General features: G+C 51.0%; 8 protein-coding genes across 8 annotated transcripts; 5 read left to right on the top strand and 3 right to left on the bottom strand.

The window, feature by feature from the left end:
• Positions 1-1,444: 1,444 nt before the first annotated feature.
• On the top strand, positions 1,445-3,307 carry ASN2 (Asparagine synthetase; the record flags this gene model as incomplete). Its single annotated transcript, XM_064853879.1, has 2 exons — positions 1,445-1,448; positions 1,554-3,307. The coding sequence occupies 2 exons, from the start codon at positions 1,445-1,447 to the stop codon at positions 3,305-3,307; spliced, it is 1,758 nt and encodes a 585-aa protein (XP_064700614.1).
• Positions 3,308-4,096: 789 nt separating this feature from the next.
• On the top strand, positions 4,097-5,317 carry LTR84_010341 (uncharacterized protein; the record flags this gene model as incomplete). Its single annotated transcript, XM_064853878.1, has 5 exons — positions 4,097-4,147; positions 4,210-4,283; positions 4,358-4,497; positions 4,574-5,076; positions 5,168-5,317. The coding sequence occupies 5 exons, from the start codon at positions 4,097-4,099 to the stop codon at positions 5,315-5,317; spliced, it is 918 nt and encodes a 305-aa protein (XP_064700613.1).
• A 794-nt stretch (positions 5,318-6,111) lies between these two features.
• On the bottom strand, positions 6,112-6,999 carry LTR84_010340 (uncharacterized protein; the record flags this gene model as incomplete). The annotated part of the gene is made up of 1 exon (XM_064853877.1): positions 6,112-6,999. The coding sequence occupies one exon, from the start codon at positions 6,997-6,999 to the stop codon at positions 6,112-6,114; it is 888 nt and encodes a 295-aa protein (XP_064700612.1).
• A 2,649-nt stretch (positions 7,000-9,648) lies between these two features.
• LTR84_010339 (uncharacterized protein) lies at positions 9,649-11,025 on the top strand (the record flags this gene model as incomplete). The annotated part of the gene is made up of 1 exon (XM_064853876.1): positions 9,649-11,025. One exon carries the CDS (start codon positions 9,649-9,651, stop codon positions 11,023-11,025), a length of 1,377 nt encoding a protein of 458 aa, XP_064700611.1.
• A 644-nt stretch (positions 11,026-11,669) lies between these two features.
• ARO2 (bifunctional chorismate synthase/riboflavin reductase [NAD(P)H] aro2) lies at positions 11,670-12,996 on the top strand (the record flags this gene model as incomplete). The annotated part of the gene is made up of 2 exons (XM_064853875.1): positions 11,670-12,066; positions 12,122-12,996. The coding sequence occupies 2 exons, from the start codon at positions 11,670-11,672 to the stop codon at positions 12,994-12,996; spliced, it is 1,272 nt and encodes a 423-aa protein (XP_064700610.1).
• Positions 12,997-13,268: 272 nt separating this feature from the next.
• On the bottom strand, positions 13,269-14,021 carry LTR84_010337 (uncharacterized protein; the record flags this gene model as incomplete). The annotated part of the gene is made up of 1 exon (XM_064853874.1): positions 13,269-14,021. The coding sequence occupies one exon, from the start codon at positions 14,019-14,021 to the stop codon at positions 13,269-13,271; it is 753 nt and encodes a 250-aa protein (XP_064700609.1).
• Positions 14,022-15,327: 1,306 nt separating this feature from the next.
• On the top strand, positions 15,328-18,432 carry LTR84_010336 (uncharacterized protein; the record flags this gene model as incomplete). Its single annotated transcript, XM_064853873.1, has 1 exon — positions 15,328-18,432. The coding sequence occupies one exon, from the start codon at positions 15,328-15,330 to the stop codon at positions 18,430-18,432; it is 3,105 nt and encodes a 1,034-aa protein (XP_064700608.1).
• A 586-nt stretch (positions 18,433-19,018) lies between these two features.
• Positions 19,019-19,672, bottom strand: LTR84_010335 (uncharacterized protein; the record flags this gene model as incomplete). The annotated part of the gene is made up of 1 exon (XM_064853872.1): positions 19,019-19,672. One exon carries the CDS (start codon positions 19,670-19,672, stop codon positions 19,019-19,021), a length of 654 nt encoding a protein of 217 aa, XP_064700607.1.
• Positions 19,673-20,236: the final 564 nt, after the last annotated feature.

Below are 20,236 nucleotides of genomic sequence, written 5' to 3'. Positions count from 1 at the left end.
GCCAAAAGGTCAACTGCATGACTCTTCTGGATGACAAAACGCGGGGTCGGATGTTAGTTTAGTATCAGGACTGAGACTGAGACTGCATCCGACGATACGATGCGGCTTGGACACACTTGAATTGGAGACCTCGACCTCAATCTCGATGCTTTTTTTCGCTGTTCCGAATCTCCTCACTCGTACGATGCACTGCATCTGCATCTGCGTCTGCATCTGCATCTGCAGACTGGGGAAATTGATGCCCAACCCCAGGTATGATGTGATGACCGAGGGCTTTGCAGAAAGGAGACCTCATCGCACCAGTCAAGTCAGCTCGCAGTCTGATTGTCAGCATGACTTCCGGCAGCCTTCCAAGTGAGAAATGAAGTTTTATGTCAAGTCGCGTGCCCAACCATCGAGGCAAATTAGTTTCACCGCAACTCGCATGTAATCCCTACCTGTGTGCAAGGTCCTTGCTGTACCGAGTGCTCCAACTCCAATTTTGATAATGTTCGGAAACGTCAAGTCAAAGGACGGGGATGTCGTGGATGGAGAGGGAGAAGGCCGGTCGGATCAGCGTCGGGGTCAGCGCCAGGGCCAGGGCCAGGGCTAGAGACCAAGCGCGCGAATGTTTCGGCCCAGAGCAGTAATATTACGCTTCGGCTCTCTCGACTATGGCCGTTTAGGCGTGTTAGTGCCTGTGTTACGGAGCGCAAGTGGCTTGTCGGGCTCCTCTTAGGCGCTCGTTGGCCCCTCTAGCCAGGGCCCGGCTCTGTTTGGGATCGGATGTCATCCCACCAAACCCATCGAGCCGGGTTAAAGTCACGGTACGAGGTACAGTAAGGATTTCTCTCCCTGGTCAATAGCGCCGTCCGTCGACGGAAGCCTTAGTTTCCCTTGGGAGATTTTTTAGTTCGACTTTGTGCAACCCACAAACCCCAAGCCCAAGCCCAAGCCCAGTGCTGAACAGGTCAAATTCAATTACTGTACCAGATTTTCCGCAGCCACGAGTGGGCAAAACACAGACCTGCACGAGGGGGCCACCTCCTGTTTGCGGTGCATCCGTACGAGTAACAGCTGGAACCAGTGTCAGAATTGCCCCGGTCTTCGGCCTTCAAAGTCATTGACCCAGCTGGAGCTCCACTGTAAATGGGCAGTCATTCATCATTCATTCATCCCTTATCTTTATCGTCGCCGCCCCGTCAGGCGAAAAGTGGAGTCGGTGGAAGGCTGAGGACCCGTCAAGGATGGTGAATGGAAATATTATGACAATATGTTGAATCTTGGAGGGGGGTGGCTCTTGAGTCATCCCGCGACGTTCAAATTTTGTGAGTCGATGCGACACCTTTTTATTCTTTCAAATCCCACGCCGCCACTCTCCCTCACCTGCATACTATCACACCCTCCAACATTCTCCTAAGGAAAGCTCGTGGGCAGTCAGTCATGTGTGGTATCTTCGCCTGCCATGGGTATGTTCGATTCACCCGTCGCCATGCATAGCATGTCGTTCTTTCTTTGGAGACATCAAACAGATGAAACTAACTAATTCTCCCCTTGCAGCCATCCGTCGATAGCCACCTTCAAATCCCAAGCCCTGCAATGTGTGAAATGTCTGCGGCATCGTGGGCCCGACTGGTCGGGCAACTGGTCTGGGAACAACACCATTCTCTGTCACGAAAGACTTAGTATCGTTGGAGTTGATAGCGGTGCCCAACCTCTGGTCAACGATGAAGGTACAGTGGCTCTGGCCGTCAACGGCGAGATCTACAACCACCGAATCTTGCGGAAACATTTCAAGACCCCTTACAACTTCAAGACTCACAGCGATTGTGAGGTGATCATTCCACTCTACCTGGAACACGACATTGATGCTCCCAAGCAGCTCGATGGCATGTTCTCCTTCGTTCTTTATGACAAGGAACAGGATCGAACCATCGCTGCCCGAGATCCCATCGGTATTACATCCTTCTATATCGGCCGCTCCTCCAAAACACCTGGCGCCGTTTTCTTCGCCTCGGAACTCAAGGCTTTGGCACCCGTCTGCGACCAGATCGACTCCTTCCCACCCGGTCATGTCTATGACTCAAAAACCGACAAACTCACACGTTACTTTGAGCCCTCGTGGTGGGACCCCAAGCGAGTTCCCAGCACTCCCATCGATTACAAGTTGATCAGACATACTCTGGAAAAGTCCGTCCTGAAACGGCTCATGGCCGAGGTCCCCTACGGTGTGCTGTTGTCAGGAGGGCTCGATTCGAGTTTAACTGCTTCAATTGCCCAGCGAGAGTCTCTGCGTCAAAGAGCCATTGCTGAAAAACAACAAGCCAGCAAATTGACCAACGGAACTACCAACGGAACTACCAACGGAGTGACCAATGGTCATGTCACGCCCCGAACTGGCGGCAAATTGGTAGGCATTGATGATGACGACGAGTTGTCGACCGTCACTTTCCTTCCCCAACTCCACTCCTTTTCGATCGGTCTGCCGGATGCCCCTGATACCAAGGCTGCGATCGAGGTGGCCAAATTCCTCGGAACCAAGCACTACGACTTTACATTCACGATTCAAGAAGGATTGGACGCCCTTTCCGATGTCATCTACCACCTTGAGACTTACGATGTTACCACTATCCGAGCATCGACACCGATGTACCTGCTTAGCCGAAAGATCAAGGCCATGGGTGTCAAGATGGTCTTGAGTGGAGAAGGAAGTGATGAGATATTTGGCGGATACCTCTATTTCCATGCGGCGCCAAACAAGGAAGAATTCCATGCTGAGACAGTCAAGAGAATCAAGAACCTCAACCTGGCAGATTGTCTACGAGCCAACAAGTCAACATCAGCGTGGGGTGTGGAGGCCCGAGTTCCTTTCCTGGACAAGCAGTTCCTCGAAGTGTCCATGAACATCGATCCTCAAGAGAAGATGATCACCAAGGACCGGATCGAGAAGTACATCTTGCGCAAGGCGTTCGACACCACAGACGAGCCAGAGGTCAAACCGTATCTACCAGACAACATCCTGTGGCGCCAAAAGGAGCAATTCAGCGATGGGGTCGGTTATGGCTGGATTGATGGATTGAAAGACACGGCAGAGGCTAATGTGACGGATGAGATGTTGGCCAACCCCAAACCAGAATGGGGCAGTGATGTACCAACCAGCAAGGAAGCTTACTGGTACCGAACCATGTTTGACGAGCATTTCCCCTCGTACTGTGCCGGCACAGTGATGAGATGGACACCCACCTGGTCTCAACAGACCGATCCCAGCGGTAGAGCGATCGGAACTCACGTGGCACGATACGAGTCCGAGGCCGAGGCAGGGTCATGATTGCATTTCATTGGGAAGGCGTTTGAGATAAGAGATTTGCTTCCGTTGCTTTCCTTTTCCTTGTTATGGGTGCTGGTGAGGGCAATCTGCAGCCAAATGTCAAGATTAGCGAAAACAGTCAAAGTCTCCATTTGCTTTGTTTTGCTGGGAGGGCTGTTACAATCTGCTAGATACTGTGTGAGCAGTCTACCCCATTAGGGGAGGTGCTTGAAAAGCTAGTACGAACGAGCTGGAACGATACGATATACTGCTATAGTTGATTCCTGGTCTTTAATGGGATCCAGAAGAAAAGAGAAGCGGAGGAGAGCAGGCTGAGATGATATGCACATAAACAGGCTGAGCTGAAGAGAGACGGGAATGGGAAGGGAATTGGGGTTGGGTACGGCCAGGCATTCCTGGAGGGATTACAATAAAACTTGAGATAATATATATGTGGTCTGTTCTTCTGCTGTCGTCGTAGTCGTATCTGGATGATGGTGTGGGCTGTTTGATTCATCCATCTGTCCATAACCCGAAACCCAAGCCTGAGGCCGTTCCTGTCGGCCAAGCTTCCCGGACCACCTCCCTGAATGACGTGACATGATTCGTTGAATGGAAAAACCACTTTCTCCGGCCCATTTTCTCAATTCGAAGCTCGAACGCCAAATCCAAACACCTGCACCCGAGACGAGCCACGGTCACAAACACCTTCAACTTTAACCTCTTGTCTGTGTTGACTGTACTTTGTCTATACCTCTCCTCACAGCCTTCTCTTCCCAATACCATCTCTCTCAACCTCCATCCTTCATCATGTCTGGAATCCCCGTCCCCTTCGGCGATATCGCTAAGCCAGCAAACGATGTGAGATATGCCCCCAATCCCGGAAGAATGCTTCAACTTCCTCCACTAACGCCATCCTCCAGCTCCTCAACAAGGATTTCTACCATACCACTGCTGCCAACCTTGAAGTCAAGTCCAAGGCACCCAATGGCGTCGTGTAAGTTGACTGAATTCGACCTTCGCTGCGCCCTCCGACCTGTTCAGCTGACCACTTTTCTTTTTGCGGCGCAGTTTCAACGTCAAGGGAAAAGCTGCCCATGATGGTCCTACCTCTGGCTCGGTGAGCACCACAATCAGTAAAAAGAATCTCAGAATATCACATGTTAACGGTAGGGGAAAGATTGAAGGCAAATACAGCGACAAGGCCACTGGTATGGACCTCCCTTTTCTCTCAGTTCCCTGCTCCTCGCACCCAATGCACTAACTCCCACCTCTTTCCCTGCACAGGCTTGACCCTCACACAAACATGGACCACATCCAACAGCCTCGACACCAAGCTCGAGCTTGAGGACAACCTGACCAAAGGCCTCAAAGCCGAGGTCTTGACCAACTACCTGCCCGCGAAGAAGACATACGGCGGCAAGCTCAACCTGCTGTACAAGCAACCCAACATCCACACCCGCCTGTTCACCGACCTCTTCAAGGGCCCCACCGCCACCTTCGACGTCACCTTGGGCCACGAGGGCTTCCTCATCGGCGCTGAAGGTGGCTACGATGTCGGCAAGGCCGCCATCACCAAGTACGCTCTCGCCGCCGGTTACAGCCAGGGCTCCTACGCCGCCGCCGTCACTGCCACCAACAACCTGAGCATCTTCTCTGCCAGCTACTACCACAAGGTCAACGCTGAGGTCGAGGCCGGTGCAAAGGCCACTTGGGATTCCACGGCAGGAAGCAACGTCGGTCTTGAAGTTGCAAGCAAGTACAAGCTCGATCCCAGCTCGTTCGCAAAGGTATTTTATACCCATCTCCCATTCCTCCCCCATGATACTCTGTGTCGCGAACAATATCTAAAACTAACCCCCTTCTCCTCCACCCCAACAGGCCAAGATCAACGACCGCGGTATCGCCGCTCTTGCATACAACGTCAAGCTCGGCACCGGCGTCACCCTCGGCCTCGGCGCCTCGCTCGACACCCAGAACCTGAACCAAGCAGCCCACAAGGTCGGCGCTTCCTTCACCTTCGAAGGATAGATTTTTGGCTTTCGCTAGACTGACTTGAGTGCGACTTTCTCTCCTCCAACTTCGACCCCATCTTCAATCCCCGAAACCTTCAAATCTACTTCTCGTTGGTTTTGCCTTCTTCCTCCATTGCCCATTTTGCTGTCCTGTCTTTCGGCGTGCGAGAGGGATAGAGCAGCGCAGTGATGTGGAGTGGCGAGGAGATGTACTCGTACTCTTTGCGATGATAGCAGTGGAGGTGGGAAGTCCTCGGAGTGGCATGAAAGTAAATGCAACGGGGATGGAGAAAGACCTGAATTAGAAAGAGCGAATCTTTAAATCTCAAGATTGTACAAAGTCGTTTACCCCCTACAACGTCCCTACTTCATATGATGCGTTCTATCGTGTCGTGACCGTTTGTTCCAGTTGCCCATGAACACAGGAAATGCAAAGACCACGTTTTTGAGACCGTGTTTGGACGACCAATCAATCAATGCGATCGATCTTCTTATAGTCTTGCATTCCTTCTATATCTTAACGTGTACCCAGTCGCTATTTATACATCTAACGCAGAATATCATCTCGAAACGGGGGCGATTGCTCTCGCCGGAGCACACACCTCTCTTCGCCTCGTCTTTGGTGCGACAAAGAGTGTCAATGCAACGCCTGCAGCAATTACCGGCAGCTTGCTTCTCAGACACTGATCAATCACGAAACCAAGCCGTCGCTATTGCCGTACTGACAAGGAACGGCATGATGAAATGCAACACTCCCTAACGTATGTTGCCGTGAAAATCATTATTCTCGAGTTTCGAAATCAGAGTGCCTCATTTCTTCACCCCATCCCGACGGCTTCCATCTGCTTTCAGAAGGCCGCCTTTCCCAGACCTCGGAACCGACTTGGAAGCAATAAACGAAGCAAACGTGACGGTGAGCACCAGGATCCCAGACACCACAATGAACCGCGTCCAGAAGTTCCCTTCGTCCTCTGCCAGTGCCTGCACCGCAGCCACCTCGGCAGCACGGCGGTTCGCTCGCCGGTAGTCCTCGTGCGTCTGGGTTTTGAATACCGCGGACGCATTGAACGCTGGGTCGTGATAGCCTGGGTCGGTGTAAGAACTTGCATTGAAGGTCCCTGCCATGTGTTGATCTCCACCGCTCGACGAGGACGACTGAGCTTGCTGCGCCGTGTTGGCGGAGGGCTTCCCATGGGCGTAGAAACTGGGCGGTGGACCCTTGAACGCACTGCGACGCTTGCTCAAGCCTGTGGCGGGTCGTGAGCCGGCGTAGCTGCTGTGCGACGAATGTGAGCCATGGTGACGCCGGCTGGAAGCATGGTGGGTACGCATCACGTCGCGGTCATATCTTTTGCGCTTCTCGGGGTTCGCCAGTACCGAGTAGGATTCGCTGATCTGTGCGAAGCGGTCGCCTGCTTTGGGGTCATCTCGGTTGTGATCCGGGTGTGTTTCTTTGGAAAGAATGTAGAATTGGCGTTTTAGCTCGGCCGCCGTCGCGGTCGGTGGCAACTTGAGGATTTCATAGTGTGTGGGTGACGGGGCAGCGTTGCGCAGCGCCGATTTCGAGGAGAATGGGCGGGTGTGGTCAACTCGGATGTGGTCGCGTGTGCGTCTGAGAAGGGTTGGGAAGGCAGTTCTACTGCAGGTTGGCGGAGTTGCCAGGCGGAGAGCATGGATGGAGCACGGGCGACGAAGCATGCCTCATGCTTATTGATTTCCGATCGCAACAAGAGAAGGAATGGAGGCTTATTCAAGAAAAGTTGGAAGGAAATCGAAAGCAGGATGGAAGAATAAAGCCAAAAGATAAATAGCATGCGCACCGAGACCCAAATGGTGGGTGGGTGACGTCTTAGAATTCAAGTTGCGGAAAGGATCTCAACTCCGATTCAGGAGATACCGCTCCCGTCACTGTTTTTCCGACTCCGAAGCAGTCGAGACGCTGTTCTGTGCCTGGGACTCTGGTTGTTCTTCAAGGACACTCAACGACAGACTGCTCTAATGATATAGCTCAGGTAGGGCCTGAGAACTAGTTCTAAGATATCGATCAGAATTTGGAACCACTCATGTCACTCCAGGTCTGAAGACCAGCCATTCCACAGTCTGGTAGCAGTCCGCTGGCAAGGATCTCAAACCCACGAAGATCTGGCATACAAGACATAGTCTCACAAGGATATAGAGGTAAACGCAAGCCATCGGCCCTATACTCAACACCAACCTCGAATACCTTGCCCGCTGGATCTTTAGACTCTTGCCATGCCAGTGAATTTGCTCTGGGACCTCCTCATCCACAGCCTCAGGCCTCATTTTCTCGATCATGAATCGATATGCAAGCCAGTAAGCCAAAAAATCACCCACATCAATGGTATAAGTGTTGCAACAATCAAGGAGCTGATTCTCCACATCCACAGCTCTATTAGTGTGGCAAAGGGTAAATTCCACGTTGCACAATGGAGGCCTCCAAAGACGAAGAAGAGAAGACTGGTCAACGCGGCACGTGGCCCATCTGGCGCATGCAACCCTACGACTCGGATCACTTTAAGGCACTCCCTCGCCAATCCGAAAGACTGATATCGTGTAGGTTCAAACCTAGGGATCTCTTTTCTATGAGAATAACCAGTGACCATCGTTCTGTGCTCTGAGGGAGGGGACACAGCATCGACCAGGGTAGGCGTCTCGAAATGGTAAGGGTTTTTCCACCAGAATGCTAAGGTGAGTAACATGAATGGCACGTATGCCAAAGTACTTAGTTCCAATTTTGTGATGGTCAAACCTTGTGCGGCTCGACTGACGCACTGAATTGTAAGCCAAAGAACTTGGAAAGGAAGCATGCACTTGATGAGGTTGTCAGCCTTGCCCTTGTCTTGGATCTCGCGCTCACTGATCAACCTTTCGAGGCTTATCTTGCCGCAACGCAGATGCTCCACGAATGCTGTGGTGCTGAGATATCCGTTCTATCATCATTTGGCCATGGGCATCATCGCTCGTGAATGCAAATTCGAAATCAAACTCATTGAACATCTTTCCGTAGCGAACCTGTAATCCTCCCACAACAATATCAAATCCTGAAACAATGGTCCTGTTGTCGTGGCTTGAACGGTCCAGGGATCCATGATTATTCTCCTCTGTGAAGGTCTTCAATGTCGTCGCAACTCGTCTTGCATCCAAGTACTCCCTCACAGCAATTGCGAGAATAAGCTCAGGGGCCATCGCTGCCAGCAGCAACTGCATGAGTCGGTCGAGATACATCTGCCACCATGGCGATTGGGGATGCGGAATGTTTGGGTGACACCACACTCCAAATACAAATGAAGACAGTGAAGAGACACGACCAGAAAAGGTCGAGTGTATCACGTTCGCTTGGCTATGGAGTAAATCCAACTTGGGGATTTGAGCACATCGAGACCATTCGTCAACGTCAGAGCTTGTGCCGAAATTATGGGAGGTGATCGCGTCGGGACTGCAAATTTTCATGTCTAAAAGAAGCAGGACAGATCGCTTTCAGTCGTCAGCACTCCAGACACACTGGTTCAAATCTCTGGTGGAACATAACCTAAAAGCCCGTGTCATCAAGCAAGCCGTTTTCGATCCAGCTTCAGTCGTTGGATCTTCTGGGGATGTTCGATAGAATACGTAGAATATTGGAGGTTTTGCTTTCGTTAGTGTTTTCGTTATAGTTGTGATGAGATACATTCTTGTAGACTGGACAGAACTGCTCATGAACAGGCAGTGGAGTATTCCACTGATGTCGCTGATGAACACGAGTTCAGCCCCTGAGTTCCGCCGCATATAGATGGACCCCAAAACCAACAGTCCCTACCTTGGGAGAGAACCCCAATGAGCACCACGCCAACCCTGGTCGTGTGACTACCCTCGAACGCATGGCTCATTCATGTTGGGCCTCCAGGCACTGCGACTGGGATTTGATGAATTCAGCATCGGATTCTTTCGATTTCTACCACTACTAGCACCTGAACAAATGCTTGAGTCTTGACTGCATCGCGTCGAGTTTATTACCGAGCAACATCAAGGGCGAGCATTGGTGACATGTGGATAGCGATCCCCTTTCAAGAACGCATTTAAGAAGTTGAACAATCATCATCCGGGTCTGCAAGGTCACTCCGGAAGAAGTTCAACAGCTGTTATGGTGGACCCTTTGTATATTCCGCCGCTATTGCTGCAGCTAAGTCTCTGTAGGCGGCTAGTCGCGGATCTAGATTTAAGCGGCAGCGCGTGTCATCTAGAAATGGATGCGGGCAGAATTTGTGAAATGTCCCTCAGTTGTACCACTTTTCTGGTCTTGTACTCACGACTTAGCAGATCCTTATTCACCGAAAGCAGATTCACACAATGGCGGCAAAGACGGCGGACAAGCTTTCTAAGCTCGCGCTGAACGGCAACGCCACCAAGTCAAACCCTCAAGTGAACGGCACAAACGGTGTCAACGGTCACCTCTCAGATCAGGATGACTCGGACGATGACAAGGACGACGATCCGGCAGCGGCAACCGCCACTGGTGGTGCTGACGGGACAGCCGCAAGTGGTGCCGCTAAAAAGAAGAAGAAGAAGAAGCCAAAGAAGAAGAAGGCTGCAGCTGGCGGTGCAGGCGGTGCCAAAGTCCAATCCGACCCACCTCGAGTCCCAGTTAGCCAACTCTTCCCAAACAATGTCTACCCTGTGGGTGAAGAGGTTGAATATCTCAACGACAACGCATACCGAACAACAAACGAAGAGAAGAGACACCTCGATCGCATGAACAATGATTTCCTGCAAGAATATCGTCAGGGTGCTGAGGCTCACCGTCAAGTCCGCAAATGGTGCCACGCTCATATCAAGCCTGGAATGAGTTTGACGGAGATTGCAGAGGGTATTGAAGATAGCACTCGTGCTCTCACTGGTCATTGGGGTTTGGAGGAAGGAGATAACATCAAAGGTGGAGTGGGGTTCCCCACTGGTCTCAGTATCAACCACATTGCGGCCCATTACACACCGAATGCTGGAAACAAATGGATCTTGGGCGAAAAGGACGTGCTAAAGGTCGACTATGGCGTCCATGTCAATGGCCGTATCGTGGACTCGGCCTTCACATTGGCGTGGGACTCAAAATACGATAATCTCCTCGCAGCCGTCAAGGATGCTACAAACACCGGCATTCGCGAGGCAGGAATCGACGTCCGTGTCTGTGACATTGGCGCTGCCATCCAAGAGACCATGGAATCTTACGAAGTTGAACTCGACGGCAAAACATATCCCGTCAAAGCAATTCGAAATCTGAACGGGCATGACATCATTCAACACAGTATCCACGGCGGCAAGTCCGTCCCAATTGTTAAGGGCGGAGATCAAACCAAGATGGAAGAAGGAGAAATCTTCGCCATCGAAACGTTCGGCAGCACTGGTCGTGGCTATGTGAATGAAGACCTTGAGTGCTCACACTACGCCATGCGCTCTGATGCCCCTAATGTAGCGCTGAGAGTGCAATCTGCTCGATCTCTTTTGAATGTCATCAAGAAGAATTTCGGAACAATTCCATTCTGCCGCCGATACCTTGATCGACTTGGTCAGGAGAAATACTTGCTCGGATTGAACAACTTGGTCAGCTCGGGGATTGTGGAGGCATACCCACCTCTGGTCGATACCAAGGGTAGTTACACCGCACAGTTCGAGCATACCATACTGCTTCGTCCTACTGTCAAGGAGGTCATTAGTAGGGGTGATGACTATTAGAAATGAAGGGCTTGGCGCTCGACCTACTCAACGCTCAGAGTTGTATGAGCACATGCTGACACATCCCGAGTGCAGCTTCAAATGAATTGATGCGACGGACACGACCAACGTATGACATCCATCCTTGACTTCTCAGGTTCACAATGAAAACCGGCTGGATATCAGCCATGAGACGTATCCATTTGTCTTTTCTTTTCGATTTACTCCCATTTCCTTGTAACTTTGCTCTCTTTGCTTACTATATAGGATGCCTTCTGAAATCCCTTCACGATCTTGCGTCCCTAGAATAAAATACGCCCTAAGAGCAGAAACCGATCACGTGACGTGACACACCGATTTCCGGAGTTTCGGTCTAGAATTCAATCGTGCATGGAATGACTCCAACAAATCAAATCCCCAAAGAAGATATTCGTTTGAACTTTTTTATGAATCAATTCAACTCCTTCCCTGTAAAATACACCCATTAGTCGCATGGTGCACGAATCTTTGTACTATCGCAAAATACAACTCTGCTACTAAAACCCGGTAGAGGTTGACACCAAAAGCTCTGCTCTAGTTCTGAGTCATACCACACCGAACCTCCTCTGACTTGCTGAACGGTTCTTAAAATAACCAGATTCTTGTACATTGTCTAAATTTCCAAAATGTCGACTTTCGGTGACTACTTCCGAGTAACCACGTATGGAGAATCACACTGTCGCTCAGTCGGCTGCATCGTCGACGGATGTCCTCCGGGCATGCAATTGACTGAAGACGACATCCAACCCCAGATGACCCGAAGACGACCAGGACAATCTGCACTAACGACTCCCCGAAACGAGAAGGACAAGGTAGAAATCCAATCAGGAACGGAGTTTGGAGTAACGCTCGGAACTCCCATTGGTCTCGTTGTACGCAATGAAGATCAGCGACCAAAAGACTATGGCGGCCAGACAATGGACCTCTACCCCCGACCCAGTCACGCGGATTTCACTTATCTGGAGAAATATGGAGTCAAGGCGAGCAGTGGTGGTGGCAGGAGTAGTGCGAGAGAGACCATCGGTATGTTGAAATTGCCCTCGGATTCAAAAATGACGAGTCTAACGATGGAATATAGGGAGAGTTGCCGCTGGCGCTATCGCAGAGAAATACCTATCACTAGCACATGGAGTTGAGATCGTCGCCTTCGTCACATCTGTAGGATCAGAGCATCTCTTCCCACCCACCGTCGAGCACCCAACGCCATCAACGAACCCAGATTTCCTAGCCCTGATCTCCAAGATCACGAGGAAACAAGTCGACTCATTCGTCCCCGTGCGCTGCCCTGAAGCAGGAGCCACAGAGCGCATGACGAAAGTAATTGAGAAATTCCGCGACGCAAGCGACAGCATTGGCGGTACCGTCACCTGCGTGATCCGGAACTGTCCGATCGGCCTCGGCGAACCCTGCTTCGACAAGCTAGAAGCCTCGCTCGCACACGCGATGTTAAGCATTCCCGCGACCAAAGGGTTTGAAATTGGCTCGGGCTTCGGCGGCTGCGAGGTCCCGGGCTCGACGCACAATGATCCTTTTGTCAAAGCGCCTGTCATCGATGCCAACGGAAAGAAGACCAACCGCTCGAAACTCGTCACCAAGACAAATAACTCCGGCGGTATTCAGGGCGGCATCTCCAACGGTCAGGACATCTACTTCCGCGTTGCATTCAAACCGCCTGCCACGATCGGTCAGGCCCAACAGACTGCTACCTATGATGCCGAGGAGGGCACTTTGGAGGCCAAGGGAAGACACGATCCGTGTGTGGTGCCTCGTGCTGTGCCCATTGTTGAGGCCATGTCTGCATTGGTGGTGATCGACGCGCTTATGGCTCAGCAGGCGAGGGAAACTGCAAGGAGTCTGCTGCCACCATTGAAGACCACCTTGCCCACCAAGGAGACGGGGACGTCAGCCACGCCTGAGAAGATTGCTAAACACCTCAATGGGACCGCCAGTTGAGTCTAGCACCCACCCAGGCTTCGATCCTGTGGAGTGACTGCGAGTACCATAGAACGGGATGAAGCTCGTCATTGTCAATGTTCAAATGAGCAATTGTATGTCTACTTGACTCTTGTTGGAGCGAAAATGGAACGGGGTTGGAAGAAAAAATTATACATAACGTGATCCGAGTCTAAAATTCTCAGAAATTGCGTGTCAAACATGGGCCAGTAGATTGTTCATTTTGATACGGTTCCTCCTTCGTTTTCTCAACTTCGGGACTTTCAGAAGGTTTACTGCGGCAAGACTTCATACACGACTTCCGTACACTTCCCACCATTGACACCTGGTAGTATGTCGTTGGGACAAGCACTCATGACCGCGACACAGTCCATTTCCGCTCTCAGAATGATGTACTCGTTAGCCTTGCTTTCAGGGTGGATACATTCAATCCGTCCCCCGCCCGACTCGCGATCCAGCGGAGTTGTCACCGGCACATTCATGAACACATTCAAGGGATCAGGGGTCCACTCGGAGGATATGGTACCCGGACAGAACACTCCTTCCGCAGCCGCTTTCTGGAGTGCAAGATGCATATTCTCCGAACAGCTGGGGTGCTCGTAGTCGCTGATGCCGAGATTGTGATATCGGAATCGGTCGCAACAGCCGAACAACGTGTCGTGGATTCCTGAGGTGGTGTCCTCGAGAAGAGTAAACAGCGGGAGTGATTTGTTGGTATATAGAACATCCTGGCTGTGAGCGGACGGGATCAGTTTCGACAAGATCGAGCGTGTGCGGGAAGCGGAGAAATATTGCACGCCCGTTGTGAAGGGGAATGGAAGATTGGAGGCTGTCGACCCCGAGTTGGTCTTCGTAGATCGGACGAAGCTTGCAGGTATGGAGCTGCCACTTGTCTCCTCGTTCGGAAAGACGAATGCCCAGAAGTCTATGACCTGATTGCCGTGTGGGTTGATTAGCTTGAGTTTTTGGCCTTGCTTGAGGCTGACATAGTCGCCTGTCTTAGCCGGGATGGTAACGGTGGGCATCTTGGGAGAGAAGTTTTAGATCTGGTTGTAGAGAGTCCTATTTCTAGCTTTTGATGTCAAGATTGTCAGAACTGAAATGTATAGATGGAACAAGCCGTATGAACCCCTACGATATGTCTCCTGTGGATGATGATCATGGCGGTGATGTCCGCTTGATTCATCATGGTGGGACGGTCCAGCACATATGGTGGCGGAAGGACTCACTTTGGGCCTTGCTGTGTGCATCATATCTACTTACGCCGCAGATAGACATCTATTGCTGGGATGAGACGCGATGGGCGAGGCTAGAGGACAACACCTAGAGCCTTGCCAGCCCAGCCTTGTGACTCGGCAGACCTTCCATACCAATCTCCGTATCACGTGGGCGGCCCCTTCCCCCAAACACTTAACACTCGAAAGTGAACGCGCCGTGCTCTGAGGAGGGAGTTCTACCTATTCATCAAGATGGTGAGGCTTGAAACTTCTCGAGCTCGGCGCTGAAGTCTAGAATTGAGGACTCCACCGCAGACTTGTGGTTCATCCGAGCATGATTTCCACCTCCTCCACTTTTAATGGTTGGCGGACAATTTACCCGATTAGCGCTTCTCATCAAAACAAACGCAATTGTTGATACGAACAATCTAAACTCGAACAAGAATCATGTCATTTGCACACCTTTCTGGGCGTGGAGCGCCATTTCAGCCCCGACAATGGGTTGACCGGACTGATATCCGTACGAGTATGTTGCACATGCTCACTGCTCAGGCTGTCGGCCTGAAGGATCGGTGAGCTCCATGGAGCGATCGACGCTTGTCAATTGAATCCCGGCAGTGGTCTTCGCTTATCTCGGCCGTTGTCGTGGTGACCAACCTCTTCCAAACAAACGCCCCGGGTTCGCAGGGTGACTATCCGTATCGTCGAAATCTCCACGATTAGTCCTCAACACAACTCAATGTCCATGGTCTGTCATTGGACGCCATAACAACATCCAGTTCAGGCAGTGCAACCTTCAGTTCTTCGAGGACCCTTAGACCGATTCTGGGCATGGTGTGGCTGCATCTCTCCCCGCTGTTTACCCTTCGACAACATTATCGCCCTCGCATGGCTTACGGTCCACGGAGAGTACACGGGTTCTTTTCACTACCTCTGCTGGCCAGCGTCTGATAAGTGCTCCTCCAAACAAAGACTATACTAGTAGATCATCTCCGGTCAGTCTCGTTATCTTATGTTACCTATTGTCAATAAAACTTCACGACGGAAAGCCGCAGATGGATTGTTTGCCAGTCGAGTTTGCGACACAACGATGACCCAGAACTAGCCGTCAGCGATGATACACCAATTTTCTCTTCTCTCAGTTGGCCTCCTGGCCCTTGTAACACCCGCCTTTGCACAGCTCCCATACAATCCAACTCGCATCCTTCCTCTCCAGAATGGCTCCGCTGCCTACCTAATTTCGCCTCTGCCTTCCTCTTCGCAATATTCCCTGTCGATTCTAGATACCTCCAGTACTGTCAATGCGACATCCCCAGTAAAGAAGCTCTTGGACAAGCTACCATTCTTGTCCGACAGTGTTTCCAGACCATTCATCACCGTGAATGATGCCGAGGGAATCAGTGTACTAGCAGGGAGCTGTAAAGATTCCGATGAGGATGCCAAATTATGGAGATTCACGAGGAATGAGACTGATAACAATGGAACTTGGACAACTTTGTCCTTGGACTCCGCGGACACCTCTCTGAGTGCAAGGTATCTCTCTGCGGGCTTTACATTTTCGCAGTCTACCTCAATCCAGGATGCTTCCCTATATATATTTGGTGGGATGTGTCCAAACGGCACGGATGTGGATACTTCGAACTGGGTGTTGGATGCTACATACTCAAACACCATGATGACTCTTGCTGCTGTCTCGCCGTCGGATGGTAGCTCTGAATACCAGGTATCGTTGACTGGATCCAGAGCGCCACCTATTCCAGAGGCAGGGCTCACCATCACCCCATTAGCTCCAACATTCTCCAATACGACAGGATCGAATGTGTCTCAACAACAGAATTTTGTGCTTCTCGGTGGACACACTCAGACTGCCTTCCTCAACATGTCACAATTGGCAATATTCTCATTGCCTCAACAATCCTGGGCCTTTGTTGCCGTGTCACAGTCATCATCTGGGAGCACGAAACTCAGGTCGAGAAATTCGCCCTCTGTGGAACCCCGATCAGGACATACAGCTCTCTTGACCGCTGACGGTTCTAGGATAGTTGTGCTTGGTGGTTGGGTGGGAAATGTTTCCAATCCAGCTGAGCCTCAAGTTGCGATTTTGGAACTGGGCCAAGGTTACGGGGGGCAAGGTGACTGGGCATGGACCATCCCAAGTTCGAGCAGTAATCCCTTCTCGTCCGGTGCAGGCATCTATGGCCACGGTGCTGCAATCCTACCAGGCAATGTGATGATGGTTACTGGAGGATATTCTATCAATTCTTCAGCCTCTCAAAAGAAAAGACAGCCATCACAGAATGTCTACTTCTTCAACACAACCTCATTGTTGTGGTCAGATTCCTATACAAACCCATTTCCATCTGGCTTCGACGACGGATCAAGCCATGTCCAAAATGGGTCAACAGGTCTGAAACCCTCCGAGAAGGCAGGGCTTGGTGCAGGAATAGGAGTCGGCATAGCCGTGGCTTTCGGCATTGCTGTTGTCTGGCTCCTTTACTCTCGAAAGCTTCGGGCCAGACGGGCATTACGGGAGAAAGAACTTCGAGCACTAGCTTTGGGTGCAGAGCGGTTGCATACGCCGGCTCCTGGCGGCGACAATGATTCGAGATATCCATCCATGCGTACTGCGAGTTGGGGTGGTCTTCAAGAAAGGCAGATGGAGTCTCTCGATGCCTATCCCTGGGCGCCTCCTAGCACTTTCAATCCCAAGGACAACATCGATGCTGACTTTGACGGCCATAACTCTCGCCAGGCTGAACGAACAGGGGCACTTATGGAAGTACCTAGTCCAACACGAGGTCTTAGGAAGAGTTTGAGTACGAGAAATCCTGGAAATCTTGGACCATATCATCAGCACCCAGCAACAGGAGTACCTGGCCCTGTATTCCGAATCGATGAAGAGGATGAAAGCAGCCAAATGGGTTCGCTCAAGCGCAGGAAGTCACCACAACTTGCAGGCGACAGAACTTCAGTCACCAGTGACCCCTTCAAGGACCCTCTTCCCACTGCGAATGATGCTCGACCTGAAAATGCTGCCCATGAACGTCAAAGAGAGGTCGAAGGCTGGGTTGAAGACTGGCAATCTGCAGCGGAAAGTATGACGATTTCTCGAAGTACAAGCCAGGCACATAGTAGGACCTATTCCAACCTCTCACAATTCAGATCCCAAGCACATGGAGATGGCTCGGGTCGCGGTTCACCAGAAAAATCCGATCGCACGGGAAGCAATCTTTCGGAGAAGAGTATAACAAGTGTATCTGATTATTCTCGATCCGTTCCAGGCACAGTCTCAAGGTCATTGTCGCAAAGAAGCGTCAGTGCTGGCTACGCTCTCTTTGCGGGGGCAGCAGCAGCTATGAGTTCGCTAGGATCAAGACCAAGTACCAGCGAGCACAGTAGTAACTCTGGGATCACACGGGCACCGTCGAATCGCAGTGTCTCACTGGGTGTTGAACCCAATGTGAGGAGTCGTGGTGAGACATTCTCATCGGTACGGAGCGGCCAAGGACAAACAGGGCCAGCGGAAACTCAAATGATCTTGAACAGAAATCCAATTAGACCGCAACTGGGAGTCAGAGACTATCAAACTGTCGAGCGGAACCCTAGCAAGGACAAATATGGTCGTGCTGGCAGCCTCACTGGTTCTGGTCGCAGGGCTCTGAACCTGCTTGGAAGTGTGAAGCGGGTCTTCACAGGGACTGGCACTGTCGATGTGAACGATCGTGTGGCAACCATTGAAGGCCGAAGTGGGCAATCGAGTCCAACTAAGCATTCTGGGCAGCCAGAGATGTCGGAGACTTTCCCTCGAAGAACGCTTAGTGCCGGTGCGTCTTTTTGGCGCGAGAAACAAGGGCCCGGTGACTGGAACAGTGCTTCATATGCCGGTCCTTCTTCATCCATCCGGAGGAGGCCGGTTCCAGGTTTGGTCATTAATGACGATAACGGAATTTTGCAGGACGATGACGCAGATTGGGATGTCGAAACGGCCGTGCAACAACGAGTGGTTCAAGTCATGTTTACCGTGCCTAAAGAGAAGTTGAGAGTCGTCAACGCAGACGCCTTGAGTTTGCTGAGCAGCAATCGAAGCGAGGTAGATCATGAAGAGGACAAGGAAAGGGAACAGATGAAAAGGATGAGTAGTGTACGAGAGGGTGATGAAGACCACGACTATAATGATACAGAGTCTGGAGGAGGGAAGGGCAAGGGAAGAGCAGATTAAAGAGTCGTCAATGGTGCTGTCATTGAGTGCTTTTCGATACTCTGGGAGAATTGTTTATCAATGTGTATGTCTACTACCTTGCTTTTGAGCTTTACTTCGACGAGAATTTCAGGTGGTCTTTTGTTTGGAATTGTTTTGAGTTATTTATGTACGTTGAGCACCGGTGTTTGACGAAGATGACGAAATGCCATAGTCGACAGTATGGAGAAAAGTAGATTAACGTCAAGTCCTTCTTTACTGTCAAGCTCCGTTTATTAGGTTCGGATTGAAAGTCGTGGACAACTGTACTACTAGTGATATCCATCCATCCGGGGTCTGCGGTGAAGGTATTCTCTGCGATGAGATAATCGAACTCGCCTCGAAAGTCACTATCTCCCTCGAAAACCTACAACCAGTCAAAGAATAACGACGTCTATGGTTAACACTAGCTTCGCCTCGCGCGATACAGACCATTCTGCTTTGATTTTCTGTCACTGGATGGCTACACTGTTCCAGTATGCATACATACATCCATTGATACGGATAGTCGTGTGTGGTCATGTGAAGCTCGACCGTATGCCTCGGAGAACGCCTTCATTGCTAATCCTCACTGCCGAGAAAGCGGTGGCTGTAGCCCATCCCGTTCTCTCTTCTTTAGCTCCTCAATTTTCTTGAGGAACGCAGTGCCGTCCCAGTCAGGATCTGGTATCAAACGGATGCCGGCTTCACCTTCCCACACTAAATCTGGCAAAGCCAAGTTTGCCGTTTCGAGTTCCACCCAGACGTCGTAAACGTTGGCGGCCTCGGTACGTCCATATGCAACGGCATGACCCTCAAGCTCATCTCTGGCCCCTTCCAGGAGACCTTCGTCGATCTCACAGTCTATCGACTCCCATTTCAGATCCTTGACAAGTTGTTGAGCACGGGCAATAGCTTCGTCCGAGTGAAGAACGCTCCCAATATCCCGGTTGACAATAATGACGGATAGATCTCGAGACGACTGCTGGTCGGCAAAGAGGCAGAAGTTTATTTCGTTGCTGGTCTCTTGCTGCGTTTGCTTGTAGATACGTATCATATCCGCCTCCTTGCCATCTTCATCGGATTCCCAGGGAATAAATTCCAAGTTGGAGTCATCGAAAAGGTCAGGTGCTATCTCGCCCCTCAAAGCGTCTTCGTCCGAGGCTTGGATTTTGGTAAGACAATAGATTGAAAATTTTACTCCCTCCTCAAAGATGTCCTCTTGGGCTTCCTGGATTTCCATATTTGACGATATGAAGATGAACCATAGAAAGAACTCGAGTAGATGTATTCCATACCAGTGTTTCTCTCACGGGCAGTGATATGCCATATAGGTATATAGTCGAGGCAGGCAGCAATGGCGCTAGTGAAGCCCCCATCGCACCAGAGATCCAAGAGGAGCCAATATTGAGAGAGAAAACAGCGATGGCTCCTTTTCCTAGTCTCGCAATGAACCCCAATCAATCGAGGGAGGAGGTTGTGATACCAGACACGCGTTCAAGGGGTAAGAATAGGTCCCTGTGGACAACAGAATCCGAATGTAACCATTCGTTGCCCCGTTCATTTTGACTTGTTTGGACCACCACGTGTCGAATGTTTCGTCCAGGAATACGTTCCTTCCCCAAAGGTACCAAGAGACCTAATGAACATCTGTATGTTCAGAGCCCTGGGATGGTGCTCCTCGGGCATAGATCTGAGCATGGAATAGCTGACCATTTCATCGCCTCGAGTAGCCATCCTCCAGTCCACGGTCGCCTCAACGATTGATGTTCAGCGTGCGAGCTCTCTCAGAACTTCGGCATCCTCG

Source organism: Exophiala bonariae (assembly GCF_035927105.1).
Source record: "Exophiala bonariae strain CCFEE 5792 chromosome Unknown scaffold_41, whole genome shotgun sequence".
In the NCBI taxonomy this organism is placed as follows: Eukaryota; Fungi; Ascomycota; class Eurotiomycetes; order Chaetothyriales; family Herpotrichiellaceae; genus Exophiala; species Exophiala bonariae.
Note: the sequence above shows the minus strand (reverse complement) of the source record. Positions and strands in the feature narration are given on the sequence as shown.